This window comes from Capsicum annuum, chromosome 10, assembly GCF_002878395.1.
Source record: "Capsicum annuum cultivar UCD-10X-F1 chromosome 10, UCD10Xv1.1, whole genome shotgun sequence".
Lineage (NCBI taxonomy): Eukaryota > Viridiplantae > Streptophyta > Magnoliopsida > Solanales > Solanaceae > Capsicum > Capsicum annuum.
Window position 1 is genome coordinate 19,721,850 of NC_061120.1, and position 16,566 is coordinate 19,738,415.

Below are 16,566 nucleotides of genomic sequence, written 5' to 3' on the forward strand. Positions count from 1 at the left end.
ATACAGAGATAATGCAGCATGCATGACACATCTTAATAAAGATTCATAAAAAGAGATAGAACGAAGCACACTTCATCAAAATTTTTCTATACACATGAGTTACAAAAGAATGATGATATTAATGTACAACAGATTCGTTCAAGTAACAATGTGACTGATTTATTCACCAAGTCTCCTCCAATTGCAACTTTCAAGAAGATGATGCACAAGATCGGAATGCAAAGGTTCAAGGATGTTTTTATTAGGGGAGTTAATATGCGTTGTACTCTTTTTTCCTTACGAGGTTTTGTCCCACTGGGTTTTCCTTGTAAGTTTTTTAATGAGGCAACCTATATGCATATTGTTAGATATGTGTATTCTTTTTCCTTTCCTAGATTTTTTCTAATAAGATTTTAACAAGATACATTATCTATCAATCAGATATTCAAGGGGAGTATTATCAATGTCTACTTTACTATATATAGTGAATGTTTATTTATGAAAAACTTAAAAACCAAGATTAGTTTTCCCATATAAAAGGTTTCCTTCATTATAATTACCCATCAAGAGAAATAATAATTATTTTCTTCCCATTCTATTTTTGTCGTTCTTACTTTATATTTGATAACAAAAATAAATAACTATAAAAACTATTTGACTTCACTTAATTTAACTTTTCACCAAATTTTTTCTAAAAAAAAAATTAATAACCCCAATTAAACCCCAACAAAGCCCCTCTTTGCCTCTACTAGTAAGCCTCAACAAACATGGCAACTATCACCGCCAGGTCCCTCCTCCGCTCCGCCACTACTTCTAGCCGAACAGCCGCCATTAGAATTTCCGGCTCCTCCATGCCTAAGACCTCTCCCTCCCCCTTTCGTATGCCTTCAAAGAAACCACTCACCGCTCGCATTTTCAGGTCAATTATTTCAGTCTTTACCCTTAATTGTCTACATATGCCATCGGCTCATATAGACTATATGCACACATATATGAAAAACTATTTTTTGAAACCAATTTTGTGAGTATTTAAGTTTATTTGGGGTCGTTTGGTAGGATGTATAAGAATAATAGTGCAAAATAGGGTGTATTAGTAATACTAATGCTGACAATTGTTATGTTAGGATTATTTCGTGTGTACTGTTTGTTTTGATCTATTAAAGATAACATACCTTGCTTAACTTTTAAAAAGAAATTCATTCATTTACAAAAATACACTTCACAAGTACAATGGAAGGACATGGAAAAGGTTTTGAGGGGCAGTTGTATCTTTAATCACGCTAATGCATTGCATTTTTAGGTCAATTTTTGTGAACTGTAATCTTTTCTCAATGCATTTTCAGCAATTATTTCTGTATTTACTCTCAATTTACTATAAATTATACTCCCTCCGTTCCATACTTATTCTTGTCCCATATCAGTTGGTCACCCTTAAATCAAGAAAGCATTAATTAAATTTTCCCTAATTACCCTTGCAATTAATTCTTTTTGAAAGTGTTCACACTTATTTATAAGAGTTTAAGTTTTGTGCACTATAGTGTACAAAATATTCTACGTTACCACGTAAACTTGACATGCTATTGCTGGTTATTCAATTTTTTACATGAACATTAAAGAAAGAAAAAATTGAATAACCTGCAATAGCATGTCAAGTTTACTTTATAGTGTGGAATATCTTGTGCACTGACAGTGCACAAACCTTAGATTCTATTTATAAAGTTTCCAAGAAGTTTTTTAAGGGGTAAATTAGTAAAATTATTTTCTTATTTATGATTTCTTAATCACCTTGTAAAATGGAATTTGCTCAACTAATATGGGACATACGGAGTGAGTATTCACATATATATGAATTTTGTACCAATTTTTGTACTCCCTTTATCCCAATTTAAGTGTCTTCACGGAGTTTAAGAATGTCTTAAATTAAAGAGGTCCTTTAAATTTTGTGGTTTTATATTTGACTGGTAGAATGTGGAAATTGAAAAACTTACTGAATATAGAAAGATTCATTCTCTTTGCGGTAGAAGAAGTAAGATGCTTAAATTGGGACAGAGTATATGCTATTGATCCATGTAGATTATACGCACATAAATATATATGAAAATTTGATTTTTTTTTATTTTTCCAATTTTGTGAGTGTTTACTATTTACCCTTTATTTTTGTACTCCCTCCATCCTAATTTAAGTGTCTTAGTTCGACTGGGCATGGAGTTCAAGAGATGAAGTGAGACTTTCGAATCTCGTGGTATTAAAGTAAAGATGTGTAGATGTGTGTTGTTTCTTTTAAACCTGTGGTAATGCTGAAATTGAAAAACTTATTGAATATGGAAGGATGCACTTGTTTAGGAATGATTGAAAAAGAAAGTAAAACACTTAAATTTGGACGGAGGGTGTAAATGATATTGACCAGATAAAATTAATACCCTTTATTTTTGTACTCCCTTCGTCCCTATAAAAGCGTCTTAGTTTGACTGGGCATGTAGTTTAAGAAATAAACAAAGATTTTTGAATTTTGTGATCTTAAATTAAAGTTGTGTGTTGTGCTTTGAATCTTGTATTCTTGAACTTGCCATGTAGGACATTGAAATTAAAAAAACTTCTATATATAGAAAGATGCACTCTTTTTGGGACAGTCCAAGTAAAGCATTTAAATTGGAGCAAGTGGAATATATGATATTGACCCAGATGGAATTTTGCTTTGTATTTTGTAGGTCACCTGTTGAAATGAGCTGTGTAAGAGTTGAAACGATGTTTCCTCATTACACTGCTACGGCCTCTGCGTTGCTGAATTCCATGTTATCTGCCACTCCTCGAAGCTATGGTTGGAGTGAAGGTAAAAATTTACCTCTTTTTGAATTATTGTATGGATTTATATGAGAATTAGTTTGTTGAATGCATGATTTATGTGTATAAAATGTTCATCAATATCCCGTTTTCTTGATTCCAAATTGTTTCTGTATACCGCTGTTGGTGTCGTGTTTAATGTGTGAGCGTGTAGCCTAGCTCTAAATGCCTCAGAGGAATTTACATTTGCTCAAAGTTTCTAAAGGATTGTGCTAATAAACTCACTTTTTGGTTAGTATTAGCTTATATTTTGCTTTGCCTCTTCTCTGCTTTTGTACTTCATCCTTTGAGTGGACTGCAACATGGCATAAGTTGATTGCATGGGCCGCGTTTAGGAGTATGAAATGTTTGCATTTGTGTAAAAGCATTGAGTGTTTGATGAACCCTATGTCCGTAAATCCCCCCCTCCCACGCATAAAGGTACAAAGGTAAAAGTTTGAGAAGAAAAGATAGAGGAACCAGAAGTTCCTTATAAGTTGGGATAAATACACAGACAGACCTTTAAAGTCGTTGCCACCTTTCATTTAGACATCTCACCCGAGGCTGTTACCTATTGGACACTACAACCTTAATCAAGTACCTATTAAGCCCGTCATGACTAGCTAGTAGAAAAAAATAATCTGTGAACTGTATACACGATAACTCGACAAAAATAACGTATGAAAAAAAAATGCCATGTGACGTTTAACTAATCAAAGAAAATAAAATACTATTGAGCAATAAAAAAGCTATTTTCAGAACTTCAGGGTAGAATTCCTCCCAACAAAAGTGAAGATAGTGTTTTCAGAAACATCCCCATCGGTCATGAATAAATAAACTGGGAAGGGGCAAATTTGCTCCTAAATTATCGGATTTGTTCTATTATTGCCCTCTGTTAGTCTTTTGGCTTTCCAAAGCAAACACCATTCATTTAGGGGTAATTTGGATAAGTACTTGACTTTGGTCGATGTAAGTTAATTGATGGATGTATTGTGGATATATCTAATAATTCATCCAAATACATAAATGGAGTTCATTATAAATATGAGTATGTGAACATCAAGGTCACATTTTTTATTTTTCTAACACACATACGTAATATAACTTGTTGACGTGATATTTCACATTACACTAATTAGTTTCCAATGGAATTAACCATATTTCTGTGCTTGATGCATTCTAACGACATGAATGGATATATTGTGGATATAACTAATCATTCATCCAAGTACATAAATGGAGTTCATTATTATAAATATGAGTATGTGACCATGAAAGTAGCATTTTGCTAATACACACATCTAACACAAGTTGTTGACGTGAAATTTCACATTAGTTTAATGTGTTTCCAGTGGAATTTACCGTGTTTTTGGCAAATGATGCGTTCTAACTACAACATACCCTATGTAATCCCACAAATGGGGCTTGGGAGGTAGGATGTACAAAGACCTTACTATAACCTTGGTGAGCTAAAGAGGATGTTTTCGATAGACCCTCGGCTTGACAAAAAAAAAAGATTTCAAGACATGGTAGCAAGAAAATATGATAGCAAAATAGCAAGATACAAAACAAATGGAGCAACATGTAATAATAAGAATAATAAAAAGGGTTCGGGGAAGGGACCACAACAAGGGTGTATTGTACGCAGCCTTACCTTGCAGTGCCGCCAGAGGCTGTTTTCAAGGCTTGAATCCGCAACCTCTTAGTGACATGGCAACAACTTTACCAGTTACTCCAACATATAATAATACAGAGAAGAAAAAAAAACAACGCGATTACTAAATAATACTTCTAACAAGGAGAAGCATTGTCTACTAAACTTTCAACCTAATTCTCCCCTTCCACCGCTTCCTATCTAGGGTCATATCCTCAGTATGTTGAAGTTGTGCCATGTCATATCTAATCACCTCCCCCTGTTATTCTTCGCCTACTTCTACCTCTCCTAACTCTTGTTATTGCCAGCCTCTCACACCCCTTTATTGGCACATCCACACTTCTCTTCAAATGTCCCAACCATCTCAGCGTTGCTTCCTCATCTTGTCCGCCATGGGGGGCCACTTCCACCTTGCCTGTATAGCTTCATTCCTGTCTATATCTCTCCTTGTGCACCCACACAACCATTTGAGTATCCTCATCTCTGCTACTGCCATCTTTTCAATGTGGGCTTTCTTGTTTAGACAACACACTGCCCCACTTCGCCACGGGGGGCACTTGCACATTGTGTTCTATTTTCACTATTAAGAATAGAGTGACCTTTGGCTAATACTGCCTTTTGTTTTGTTGTCCTTGTAATCTGCAACAAAAAAATGGAAGTAGTGGAAATTCTTGCACCCAAGGATGTGGCCTAGTAGTTCAAACTTCAAAGTAGTGGGTTGAGCACCATGAGGTCTCAGGTTCAATTCCGAACAACGGCAAGCACTAGGCGATTTCTTTGCATCTATTCTAACCTTGGTGGATAGAGTTACCACCTGTTGCTGGTGGGAGGTGGTAAGTGCCCCATGGAATTAGTTGAGGTGCGCGCAAGCTGGCCCGGACCCCCCCCCACCCCCCCCCCCTAAAAAAAAAAAGAAAGACTCTCAGTCAGAACTCTTAAGTGCTTATATGTTCAGTTTACGGAAAGAGAGATACGTTCACCAAAGTATCAACATATATTGACGTGTTGTTGAGCCTTAAAATATGCAATTGATGTGTTTATTGTGTGTTTGTGCCCATCTGATTGTAGATTGATGCAGAAATATGTATTTCTTGCAGATTTGTGAATCATGCAGCTGATATTGATTGTTGATGAGTTAAATTCCATAATAATCCTCAGGAAAACTGAATCAGATATTATGTCTGACCTAAAGTTGCGTAGCATATATTTGAGTTCCAATTGTAGTTGTTAAGATGTATCCGACATTCTAGTACTAGGTATTTAATCAGATTGCTACGATGATGTTTGATGAATGTCAAAGAGTTCAAGTGAAGTTTATGTCCAAGCAGTCTATGAGAATAATAGTTGACTCTTGAGTACTCAATGAAAACATGGGACTCTTTCCCTTTCTGTGAATTCTGGCTTCAAATAGAATATGATCAATGGGTCTATACATTTGCAAGTTCTAAGTTAGCTCATTATAATTATGAATTATGTGAGGGTCAAAGCTTGAACTGACACCAAAGCATTCTATCGCATTTTGTTCTATTATGCTGTTAGATAAAACAATGTATTTACTAGATTTTAGTTTCCTGGGATTGTTCTGAAGGCGAATAGTGTTGGTGTCTATGATTTTGTATATAATTAAAAAGGGCAGCCCAGTGCACTAAACTCCTACTATGCGTGGGCTCCGGGATTGTTCTGAAAATTTCATAGCATGAATAACTTAAATGGAACCCTTGCAGACAACCGAAGTTAGAAAGAGTTGTTCTTGTACAAGTTGGAGCCTGGTATATCACTGCTTATAGTGACCATAAAGAGAGGGCCGAGGCCTGAGATAACATAAGAATTTGAACTTCTGTTGAGAACTAGAGTTTGCACCTCCATTAGTTAACTGTGAACCTATGAAATGGGAAGAATTCCAACGCTCGACTTCCACCACAGGGAACAGATCATCCTTCAACATATTTAAGCATTTTCAAATTGACTGCAGACTTCGCATTATGCATTTGTTTTGATTTTCCTGTACTCGTCTGATTAAATTGCTTGCAAAGTACTTCTTCCTGTAGATTCTGTGAATCATGTGGCTACATGATTGTCAATGAATTTATTCCTTAAATAATCCTAAGTATCACTGAATTGGTTAATATGAGGCACTGAAACTTAGCATATATCTTTTGGTCTTTCTCATGGTAGTTCTTGCTGATTACATAATGCTTAGTAGGTTCATTCTAATGTACTTTGTCTTCAATCAGATTTATGATGAATGTCAGAACGTTCAAGCGAAGTTTAACCATGCAGTCTTAATGACTAAGAGAGTATCTGGACGCAGGGTACGATAGGAGCTCCAAAGAAGAAACATATCTTTTTTCCTGTAACTGTCATTTGATCTTTGTTCTAAATGAATACATTGTGATATGTTGAGGGCCTTCAAAAATATCATATGTGAGTGCACTTGTATCATGTTGATTATACATTGCTTCCTTCCTATCCTGCTCGGCTGATTGCTTGTTCATTTCAGCCAAATTCTGAAGTGTTGTCAACTTGCCTTGGGGCATTGGATTTGTTGGCATTATAGGCAAATTTGATGGTGAAGCAGTTAATAATAATTTGGAAAAATAACCTAAACATTCACCTTAATTTATCATATGTACACAATTTTTCATCCTTTACAAAGGAATTACAAAAATCTCAACTATTTATGAATCTTGTTGAATATATTGAGAGCTAATTATGTATTTCGACAGGCTCAAAATCAAAAAAAATATATCGGGAGTTAATTATTTATCTCTGTAAAAGAAAAAATGTATTTTTGTTGGATGTATTATATATTTAAGTTCAAAATTGAAAAAAATGCATCAAAAGGTAATTATGTATATTTACAAAGGAAAAAATGTATCTTTATTGCTTGTATTAAAAGCTAATTATGTATCTCGACAGATCTAAAATTGAGATTTTCATCAAGTATGCAAAATGTCAAAATTTTCTATAATTAAGTTTCAAACTGTAAAAATTTATGTTGTTTTTTCTAATAATTTTGACCATTTCACCGAATGTTTGAAGTTCACCGAAGTGCTTGGTTCTAGCAAGCCTTATGCTTTGGAAATCAAAACAACTATCTAAGGCCTTTAAGAGAGGAGAGTGCAGAGAAGAAAATGTTCTTTTGCGGACTCAAGGTTTGAATTAGTGGTCAATGAAGTAGATTCAGAAACATGAAGTTTCTGGTTCAAACTTTACCGGAGATAAAAACATTAAGTGACTTTTTTTTTTTGAGCCTTGGTGGACAAAGTTACTAGATACTTATGCTAACGAGAGTTAGTAAGTATTCATTGAATTAATTAAGGTGTGTGTAAGTTGGCTCAAATAATATATTCATCTAAAGTGTCTTCACACAAGTTTTTTCTTCTCTTTTGTTTTTTTGCACGAATAGAAATTCGGAAATATCATAACTAAATCTTTTTTTCTTTTTTATTGTAATTTGCTAAAATTCCTTTTTATCACCAATCATTAAAAGACAAAAGCATATAGATACAAGGAAAATGAAGCCACAGTCAAGTCCATCACAACCATATCAACTAAAACTTGTCTGAATTCTGTATTGCATCTCAGTTTATGTTGCTTAAACAAAATCACCAAAAGGTATATAGCCAAAGTAACAACAAATGTCTTTGGACGATTAAGGTGTCGTTTGGCCATGAAAATAATAATTTTTTAGAGTTGGAATGGGTATTGTGTTTGATCATGAATATAAATTGGGTTGTTTTTGAAATTGTGAGAGAAATAAGAATGAAAAAAGTGAAAAAAAAAAAAACTTGCTTTCACTTTTCAAATATAATTTTCAGTAAAGTGAAATAACTCTGGTCAAACACTACTATTTTCACTAAAGTGAAATAATATTTTGAAAACAAATGAAAAATTTCTCATAATCAAGTGCCTACTATGAATGCAAATATTTTATCATCAATGGAGCTCTAAAAATAAGACAGCATTTACCGATATCCACGCCTTAAAAATGACGGTTCGATGCATTAATGTGGATTTTTACTGTAGAGTTCGAGAAAGAATCGAACCACAAGATATTCACCTTGTATTAGAAAAATATTGTGAAAGCGCTGGATTTTCACAATTTGAGAAAATGATTATTCCAAAATATGGAGTTGTGAATCTTCTTACAAGACCCTTTTAAAGGAAAAAAGATAGTTCCACAGAAACAGCTCAAGGAAACAATGACAAAAATGATCTCATATTCAAGCGTGCACCATTTTCTTTTTATCAATTATTCTCTTTTAACTAACTAAGGAATATCATCCGCGCTTCACGCGAATTAATTAAATTTTTGAGTGTTTGAGGTTTTTAAATTAGTTTAAAAATTTTAATCGGTTATATTATTCACACTTTAATTCATATATATATTTTTCTTAAATTTTCATCACTGAAATATTTTTATCCTTCTAAAATACTTAAATTTTATATAATATACTACAAGTGAAAAACAATTTTATTTTTCTTAAACAAAGTAGGAAAGATTCAACATCCTTTCACAGATTTTTAACAAATTTTAGAACAAAACTATTTATTTATATATTTAATACAAATCTAATTAATTTAGCATGCACATCTTATTTTATCCTTTCCCTTCTCTTTAATTGCCGTATTTCTAAGTTTTCTCGTTTCTGCTTTTCTCTTCTTACTCCTCTCTTCATCTTCAAAAAATAATACTTTTAAATTTTAATATAACGTATAATTAAATGTTAAATATCACCTATAAATATGTTATCAAATCTAAAAAATAGAGATACTATTAGACAGTAATTACTCAATTTAATTAGAAAATATGAAACGAAAGTTAAAATATAAAAATACCAAAGAATTTAACGGGGAGATAATTTATTAACAATATGAAAAATTAAGAACCAACAAAATATTATATATTGATTTACTAATCCAACTTAACATTTTTTCTCATTATCTTTATATTAATCCTACCTATGTCTTTGTGTTGGTAGCCATTTTTTTTTATTATTATTTAGCATATCTTTTGATTTTTTTCATTATTACTCAAAGTGTATGTTTTCAGAAAAAAAAAAAATATTGACATACTTACAATTCCTTTAGTAACATACAAGATATTTAGTTTTTTATCATATTAATTTTTACCTTGGGATATTAATACATATTAATAAAAAATCATTGAAGGGAAAGGAGAAGAACCATAACGTTTAGAGTGTTTAGTAAAGGTTGTTTGGATTTTTAACGTAAGATAAACTAATGACTCAGATTTTTTTTAATGGAAGAGGAGAAAAAAATTACTCCCTCCATTTAAAAATAAAAACTTGTTTTGACTTGACATAAAGTTTTAAGAAAATAAAGAACTTTTGAATCTTGTAATTTTAAATTAAAGGTATGTTAAATGAAGCTACATATTCTTTAATCTTATAATTTTAAACATGTCACGTGAAAATTTAAAGTTAAAGTGTAGCTAAAAAAAAGAAAAGGTCATTTTTTTAAACTGTTTAAAAAAGAAAACAGGTTAATTTCTTTTAAACGGAGATTTTCTGTTTTGGGCTTTGCATATATAAAAATGAAAACATCACAACATTGTAGTCTTATAATGCAAAAAATAAAATCTATAACCTAGCCTTATTTACCTTTCATATCAAATTCAACATTATTTATAAATAATACTCCATTAATTAATCTTAAGTTGTTTAAAACTTTTAAAATCTTAAAATGAAATGAACAATGACAAGAATTACTGCTTATGATTTCAATATATTTTTTTTTTCAATTCTAGCTGCTTGGAATTCAAAATTAAGAGAATTCTTGAAATTAAGGAAAAGACAATGACATGTAAAAAGTAATATTATTTCTAAATCTTTTACAAATTGAATTAAAAATGTTCACAATTCAATTATGAAATATCCAGATGCTTCCACTTATTAAGAAATAAATTAATTTTTATTTTCTTGATAATTTATATTCTTTTCTTCTTTAACAGTCAGAGTACCAACCTCAAAACATTAGAATCATAAATTAAAAAGATAAAGATTTAAAACTCTTATAGTAAAGCTTTTACTGAAAATAATCAACAACAATAATTATTAGTATTATTATAAAAGAATTATGTGTTTAAATTTTTTTTTTAACTGAAAACTAAACAATAATAATAATAATTAGTGTAATTATAAAAGAATTCTTTCTTTACCTCGATACCCCTTCATTTGTCTACAATCTTTCATCTCAAGGAACTTGATGAGCTGCATAATATATGAAAGAAAAAGTCAAAAAAAGGAGAAAAGAGAAAAGTGAATAAAGAAGAAGTGATAGAAAATGAACATTCAATAATTTCACAAGTGTTTGTTATTTATAGAATGATTCGACCATTTGAATTAAGTAATTGAGAGTTAAGGAGACATATAATTTAAGCAAAGAAGAGTAAAAGGTAGAGGTTTTTGTAACTCATTTGATATAACTATTGTAATAAATATAGTAGTTTTTAATTAATAAATAAATTGATAAATAAAAACAAATGAAAGAAAAAAGTTGAAAATAAAAAATAAAAAATAGTAAATCAAATGAAGGCCGTAGCGAGATGTCACATATGCATATCTATAATCAATAACATGACGGTATAAATTTATAATCAATAACAATACTTGGAAGAAGGTGGAAAAAATGAAGAAGAAAAATAATATTTGAAAGAAAGTGAAAAAATGGAACGTGCTGACCAAATTTTCCTTAGTTTGTCACCGTCTCTGTGTGTACTTCATGGACCTCTACATCTGCATCAATTTACTTGATTGTTTTATTTAATACTCATTAATTCCGCTGCTAGGCTTCTCCATTGTCTTTTATTTTATTTTCAATTCGATGTTCGATATCCGTATTGGAGCCCCGACTAATTTAGATTGTGCGTTACAGGGCCTATTAAGGAAGCAGCGCTCCCAATAGAGTTTTTTCCATACCCAGGGTCGAACCCTCGACCTCTGATTAAGGATGGAGCAGCCCCATCCACTGCACCACAACCCGTATTGGTAGGCTTCTCCATTATCAAAATGAAAATAAAAATTTTTAGGCTTCCTCAATAACTAATAAATATCGAGTCCAATTAATGCTTTAAGTTATAAGTTACCAAAATGAAGACACACCTACTCACATAAAATGATTAATGAGGAATTACAAATCAATTATAACAACAATGTTTGATTTACTACTAAGAAATTGTGCGAGTAGATAGAGAAAAAATAGGAAAAATGTCAAAAAAATTGAGCAAAAAGAAAAATAAGAATGGAGGCCTTAGAAGTATGCCACATCAACATACTTCTAAGTCTCCTTTATGTATATATTGATTGGTGATCACTGAAACTAGAAAGATTATGAGTTTCACAATTTAATAGAGTACTTCTAAATTAGTGAATTTTTAATGTAAATACGTGATTTGAATAAAAGTTATTGAATTCAGGTGAACTCAATATTTTAAGGGCCCATTTGGTCATGAAAATTTTTCTCTTTTTTTCAAAATTTTTTTTCGGAGTTGAAAATTGTGGTGTTTGGCCATGAAAATTCAGAAAATAATTCCGAAAATTTTTTCTGAAAAGGGAAAACAAGTTTTTGTTGTTTTCACAATTTTTCAACTCCAATTCCAATTTTTATTATTATTACATATAACCCCAATCTTTTAAATTTTTACATAAAACTCTCTTTATAACATTACTTTTTCAATATTACGTATATAGCAGTTTTAAAGAATAAGATAATTATAATTTCAAACTTAATGCTATCCTAATTAATATATATCTCTTTTTCTCTCTCGTCATTATTTTTATTCCTTAGTTAATTTTCTCCCTTATTTAAGACATTATTTTACTGCTAATTTATATTTATACCCATAAATATATAAAGTATTATATTTATAATAGAAATATACAAAGTATGTTATATATAAAGCTTATACCATGTATATACCATATACACACACATATAAATATACAAAGTATTAAGAAATATACTAAGCATATTTATAATATAACTATACAAAGTATGTTATATATGAAGTTTATACCATGTATATACCATATACACGCCTATATAAAAATACAAAGTAAAGAAACATACTAAGCATATTTATATATTTATGGTATATGATATAATATACCACAAATATGCAAAGCATGTTTTACATAGAAATAATTTATTCACACACAATAAAATCATTCATGTATAAAAAAATTAAAGAAATAAATTAGCGGCACCCTAGAATTTAATAACAACTCATCATTTCCTATTTTTTAGGAACGGAAAATGAAGAAAATAAATTAAATAAATTCCTAAAAAAATAAATTTATTTGAAAGATAATAGTTGTTACCAAATAAACAGGAAGCAGTGATCTGTTAATATAACATCCATATTTAAAATTTCAAATATGGGAAAACGGCTATTAATGTAAATATTATATATGTCCTAATTGAAATTCATTAAATATGGCCATGTATATGTAATTATTTTTATAATAATGGCTAATTGTGTTCTTTTTTCATTAGTAGGTAAATTTTTGTTAGGTGATTTTGATAGTTTGTAAAAGTTAGGGCATAAAATCATATTTAAAAAGAGTTTTTTCAAAAGTCAAAAAAAAAAAAATTTCAAAAAAGACAAGGCCAAACATAACTCCACTTCATCTCCAACTCCAAAAAATTTTAATTTTCATGACCAAACGGCTACTAAATTTGACCCGCCTATGACTTGAAGAATTGAAACGCATTCAAATTCAAACGGATTGAGGGTTGGGGGCTGAGGTTTTGGTTAGGGGTGGTGTTATGAGATAATACAAAGTCCTACATATTAACATTACTAGATATTGCAGGCCGTGCTAGCACGGACCCAATATATATAATTTTTTAATCTCAATTTATATGACACAAATATAATTTAAGTAATCAATCATTAAAATAATTTAAATTTTTAATTATTGTGACTATAATAGTTTTTCTTTTACTTCAATTTAAGTGACTGATGTAATTTCGAGAGTCAACCAAATATTCTATATCTTTTAATTTTTTTAAGTTGTTAATTATGTGATTTGTAATTTTTTACATAATTTTTCAATAAGATATGATTACTCTCTCCATCTCAATTTATGTGACACAGATAAAATTTCGACAATCAACTAAACTTTTTTTATATTTTTTATTAAGTTCTTAATTATTATGATTTGCAATATTTTTTTATCACATTTTTAAATAATATATGTTTACTTTTCAGCTGTCCCATCCAAATTTATATGCATTAATATAATTTCGATAGTCAATCAAATTTTATGTTGACATATGATTTTGTATCTATTTTATCTTTTTTTATGAAGTATTATTAATTTTTCAATACTTAGATGACCATAATAATTAATTAAGAGTGATATAGTAAAATTACGATTGAAGTAGCTGAAACAGACATGTCATAAATGTCCATTTTACAGTTTTTATTGAATATTATTAATTTTTCAATACGTAAATGACTTATAATAATTAATTAGGGGTGATACAGTAAAATTATGGCTGAAACAGTTGAAGCAGGCAACACAAGCAGGCATATCGACCTCGTGCCTGCTTGAGCTGCTTAACTCCCTCTTATTAGCTTTTTATGAAATATTATTAATATTTTAATACGTAGATGACCATAATAATTAATTAGGAGTGATATCGTAAAATTACAATCGAAGTATCTGAAGCAGACATGTAATAAATGTCTATTTTATTTTTTTTTATAAAATATTATTAATTTTTTAATACGTAAATGACTTATAATAATTAATTAGGAGTGATATAGTAAAATTACGACTGAAGCAGCTGAAACAGGTAGCACAAATAGAATATTATTAATTTTTAATACGTAAATGACTTATAATAATTAGTTAGGAGTGATAAAGTAAAATTACAACTAAAGCAGACAGCACAAATAGATATATCGACCTCATACCTGCTTGAGTTGCTTAACTCCCTCTTATAAATAACAGACTTTAAAACTTTTACCGTAATATATGCACTTTTCAACTCTATCGAATATATCCAGGAATTAGGGCTGACCTAGCAGGTTGTTCGATTCAGTTTCAAAAGTTATCACTTTGTCGATATGCTGAATTATTAAAGAATGGTTAGCAACAGATTAACATTAAGATGTCGCACGAAAAATCTCATAAGTTATAAGTATATTTGACTGAAAAAAGGGGGATAAAAATAAAAAGAGCTGATAGAACTAGACCATCAAGAGCAACCAACTTTCATTTAGATTTGGAGAACATTATCTTCATTTTACATTGCCACCCAATTTCTCTTCTTGCTGGGAAATTTATACATTGAAGAGTAAAATTGTAATTTAATAAATTATTTCGGGGTATCAGTTCATCCGCTAAGAAAAATACTCAATCCTAGAATTGAACCAACAATCTATATATATAATAAAGTAAAAAAGTTTACATAAAATTATGCCAAGTGTCATATTAAGAACTAGTCAATGAGTAATTTAGCAACAAAAATCTATTTTGTTGGCAACAAAATTTATTTTACTGATTTAATTATTTATTTTATATATATATTTTAAAATTTTCATATCTTCTATATATATAATAAAGCAAAGAAGTTTGCATAAAATTATGTCAAGTGTCATATTAAGAACTAGCCAATGAATATTTTGGTAAAAAAATCTATTTTGTAAATTTTACTGATTAATTATTTATTTTATATATATATTTTTAAATTTTCATATCTTCTATATATATCTAATAAAGCAAAGAAATTTGCATAAAATTATGCCAAGTGTCATATTAAGAACTAGCCAATGAGTACTTTGGCAACAAAAATCTATTTTGTTGGCAACAAAATTTATTTTACTGATTAATTATTTATTTTATACATATATTTTTAAAATTTTATATAGTGGTAAAAAATATCTATATATATAATAAAGCAAAGAAATTTGCATAAAAATTATACCAAGTGTCATATTAAGAACTAGTCAATGAGTACTTTGGCAACAAAATTTATTTTACTGATTAATTATTTATTTTTATATATATTTTTAAATTTTCATATTGTGGTAAAAAAATATTGAATGAACACTATTATTTATTTTTATTCTATTATTTAATATTTCATATTGTGATAAAAAATAATTTGAATTGACTCCTATTAACTCATATTTGAATTTGATAAAAAATAATTTGAATTTGAATTGACTCATATTTCATATTTTATTGGAAGAATTTTCATTCGATATATTTTAAGTAATGTATATTTAAAACAATATGCATTCATATTTAATGAAAACATTTTCATAATTAAGAATAACTACTATCAATGAGTAATTACACTATCATTCTATATTAGGAAATAAATAAAAGATAGACTTGAATTTAAAAGGAGGGTAGATTGAAAATAAATAAATATTAAATTTTTTTTAAAATGAATATTACTACACAGAAAAGATTGCATAATGTTCATCGAAAATAACTACTAAAATTATATAGTCCTAATTAACATTCGAAGTCAAATAAAATTTTGACTTACAAAGTTATTCTTTAATTGATCAATTATATAACCTTATATATGTCTGTAAGAATAATTTCGGATTTTAAAATAATCAAATTTGAAAAAGACACTTCGTTTTGATGAACAAAAATTAATCAAAAAGATGCAGATCAATAAAATGAATTAGGAATAAATATTTCTTAATAATAAAATATTAATAAAAATTTATAATAATTTTTGTACGATGAAATGTAGGTGTGAGTTACTAATAAATTAGAACATATGCAATTGAAGTATTACCATAAAATGAATATTTATATGAAAAAAGTAATTATGATTTCCTTCAATGTAAGTCAATTAAGGAAATTGAAAAAATTGATTGAGAAATATAAATAGGAAATGAATAATCAATTAACAATTATACACACACACATATATATATATATGGAAAAAAAATTATACCAGCTGTAATTAATCTAGAAGTTCTAATGCCATAACAATTTACCACTGTATAAGAAGGTTACACTCAGTAAAAGCTAATTAATTTTTGCCATAAAATGTTGGAGAAGATGAATTATGCTAGTGACTTCTGCCACAACTTATATTGTCGTGATAAT

The 16,566-nt window shown here is 29.4% G+C and overlaps 1 protein-coding gene across 2 annotated transcripts; it reads left to right on the forward strand.

Moving 5' to 3' along the window:
* Positions 1-663: 663 nt before the first annotated feature.
* On the forward strand, positions 664-6,920 carry LOC107845797 (protein NUCLEAR FUSION DEFECTIVE 6, mitochondrial). 2 transcript variants are annotated; one of them, XM_016690281.2, is made up of 3 exons: positions 664-898; positions 2,688-2,809; positions 6,688-6,920. In XM_016690281.2, exons 1-3 carry the CDS (start codon positions 747-749, stop codon positions 6,693-6,695), a joined length of 282 nt encoding a protein of 93 aa, XP_016545767.2. In that variant the 5' UTR covers positions 664-746; the 3' UTR covers positions 6,696-6,920. The 2 variants fall into 2 exon arrangements, with proteins under 2 accessions (XP_016545767.2, XP_016545768.2); XM_016690282.2 differs by lacking the exon at positions 6,688-6,920 and adding an exon at positions 5,551-5,848 and having other exon boundaries at positions 679-898.
* The last annotated feature ends 9,646 nt before the right edge of the window (positions 6,921-16,566 follow it).

What these genes read in the sequence shown, in the direction of transcription:
- LOC107845797 (XM_016690281.2), top strand. Translation starts at nt 747, where the DNA reads ATGGCAACTATCACCGCCAGGTCCCTCCTCCGCTCCGCCACTACTTCT. An exon ending in CTCACCGCTCGCATTTTCAG is followed by an intron (nt 899 to 2,687) that starts GTCAATTATTTC and finishes TGTATTTTGTAG; the next exon opens with GTCACCTGTTGAAATGAGCT.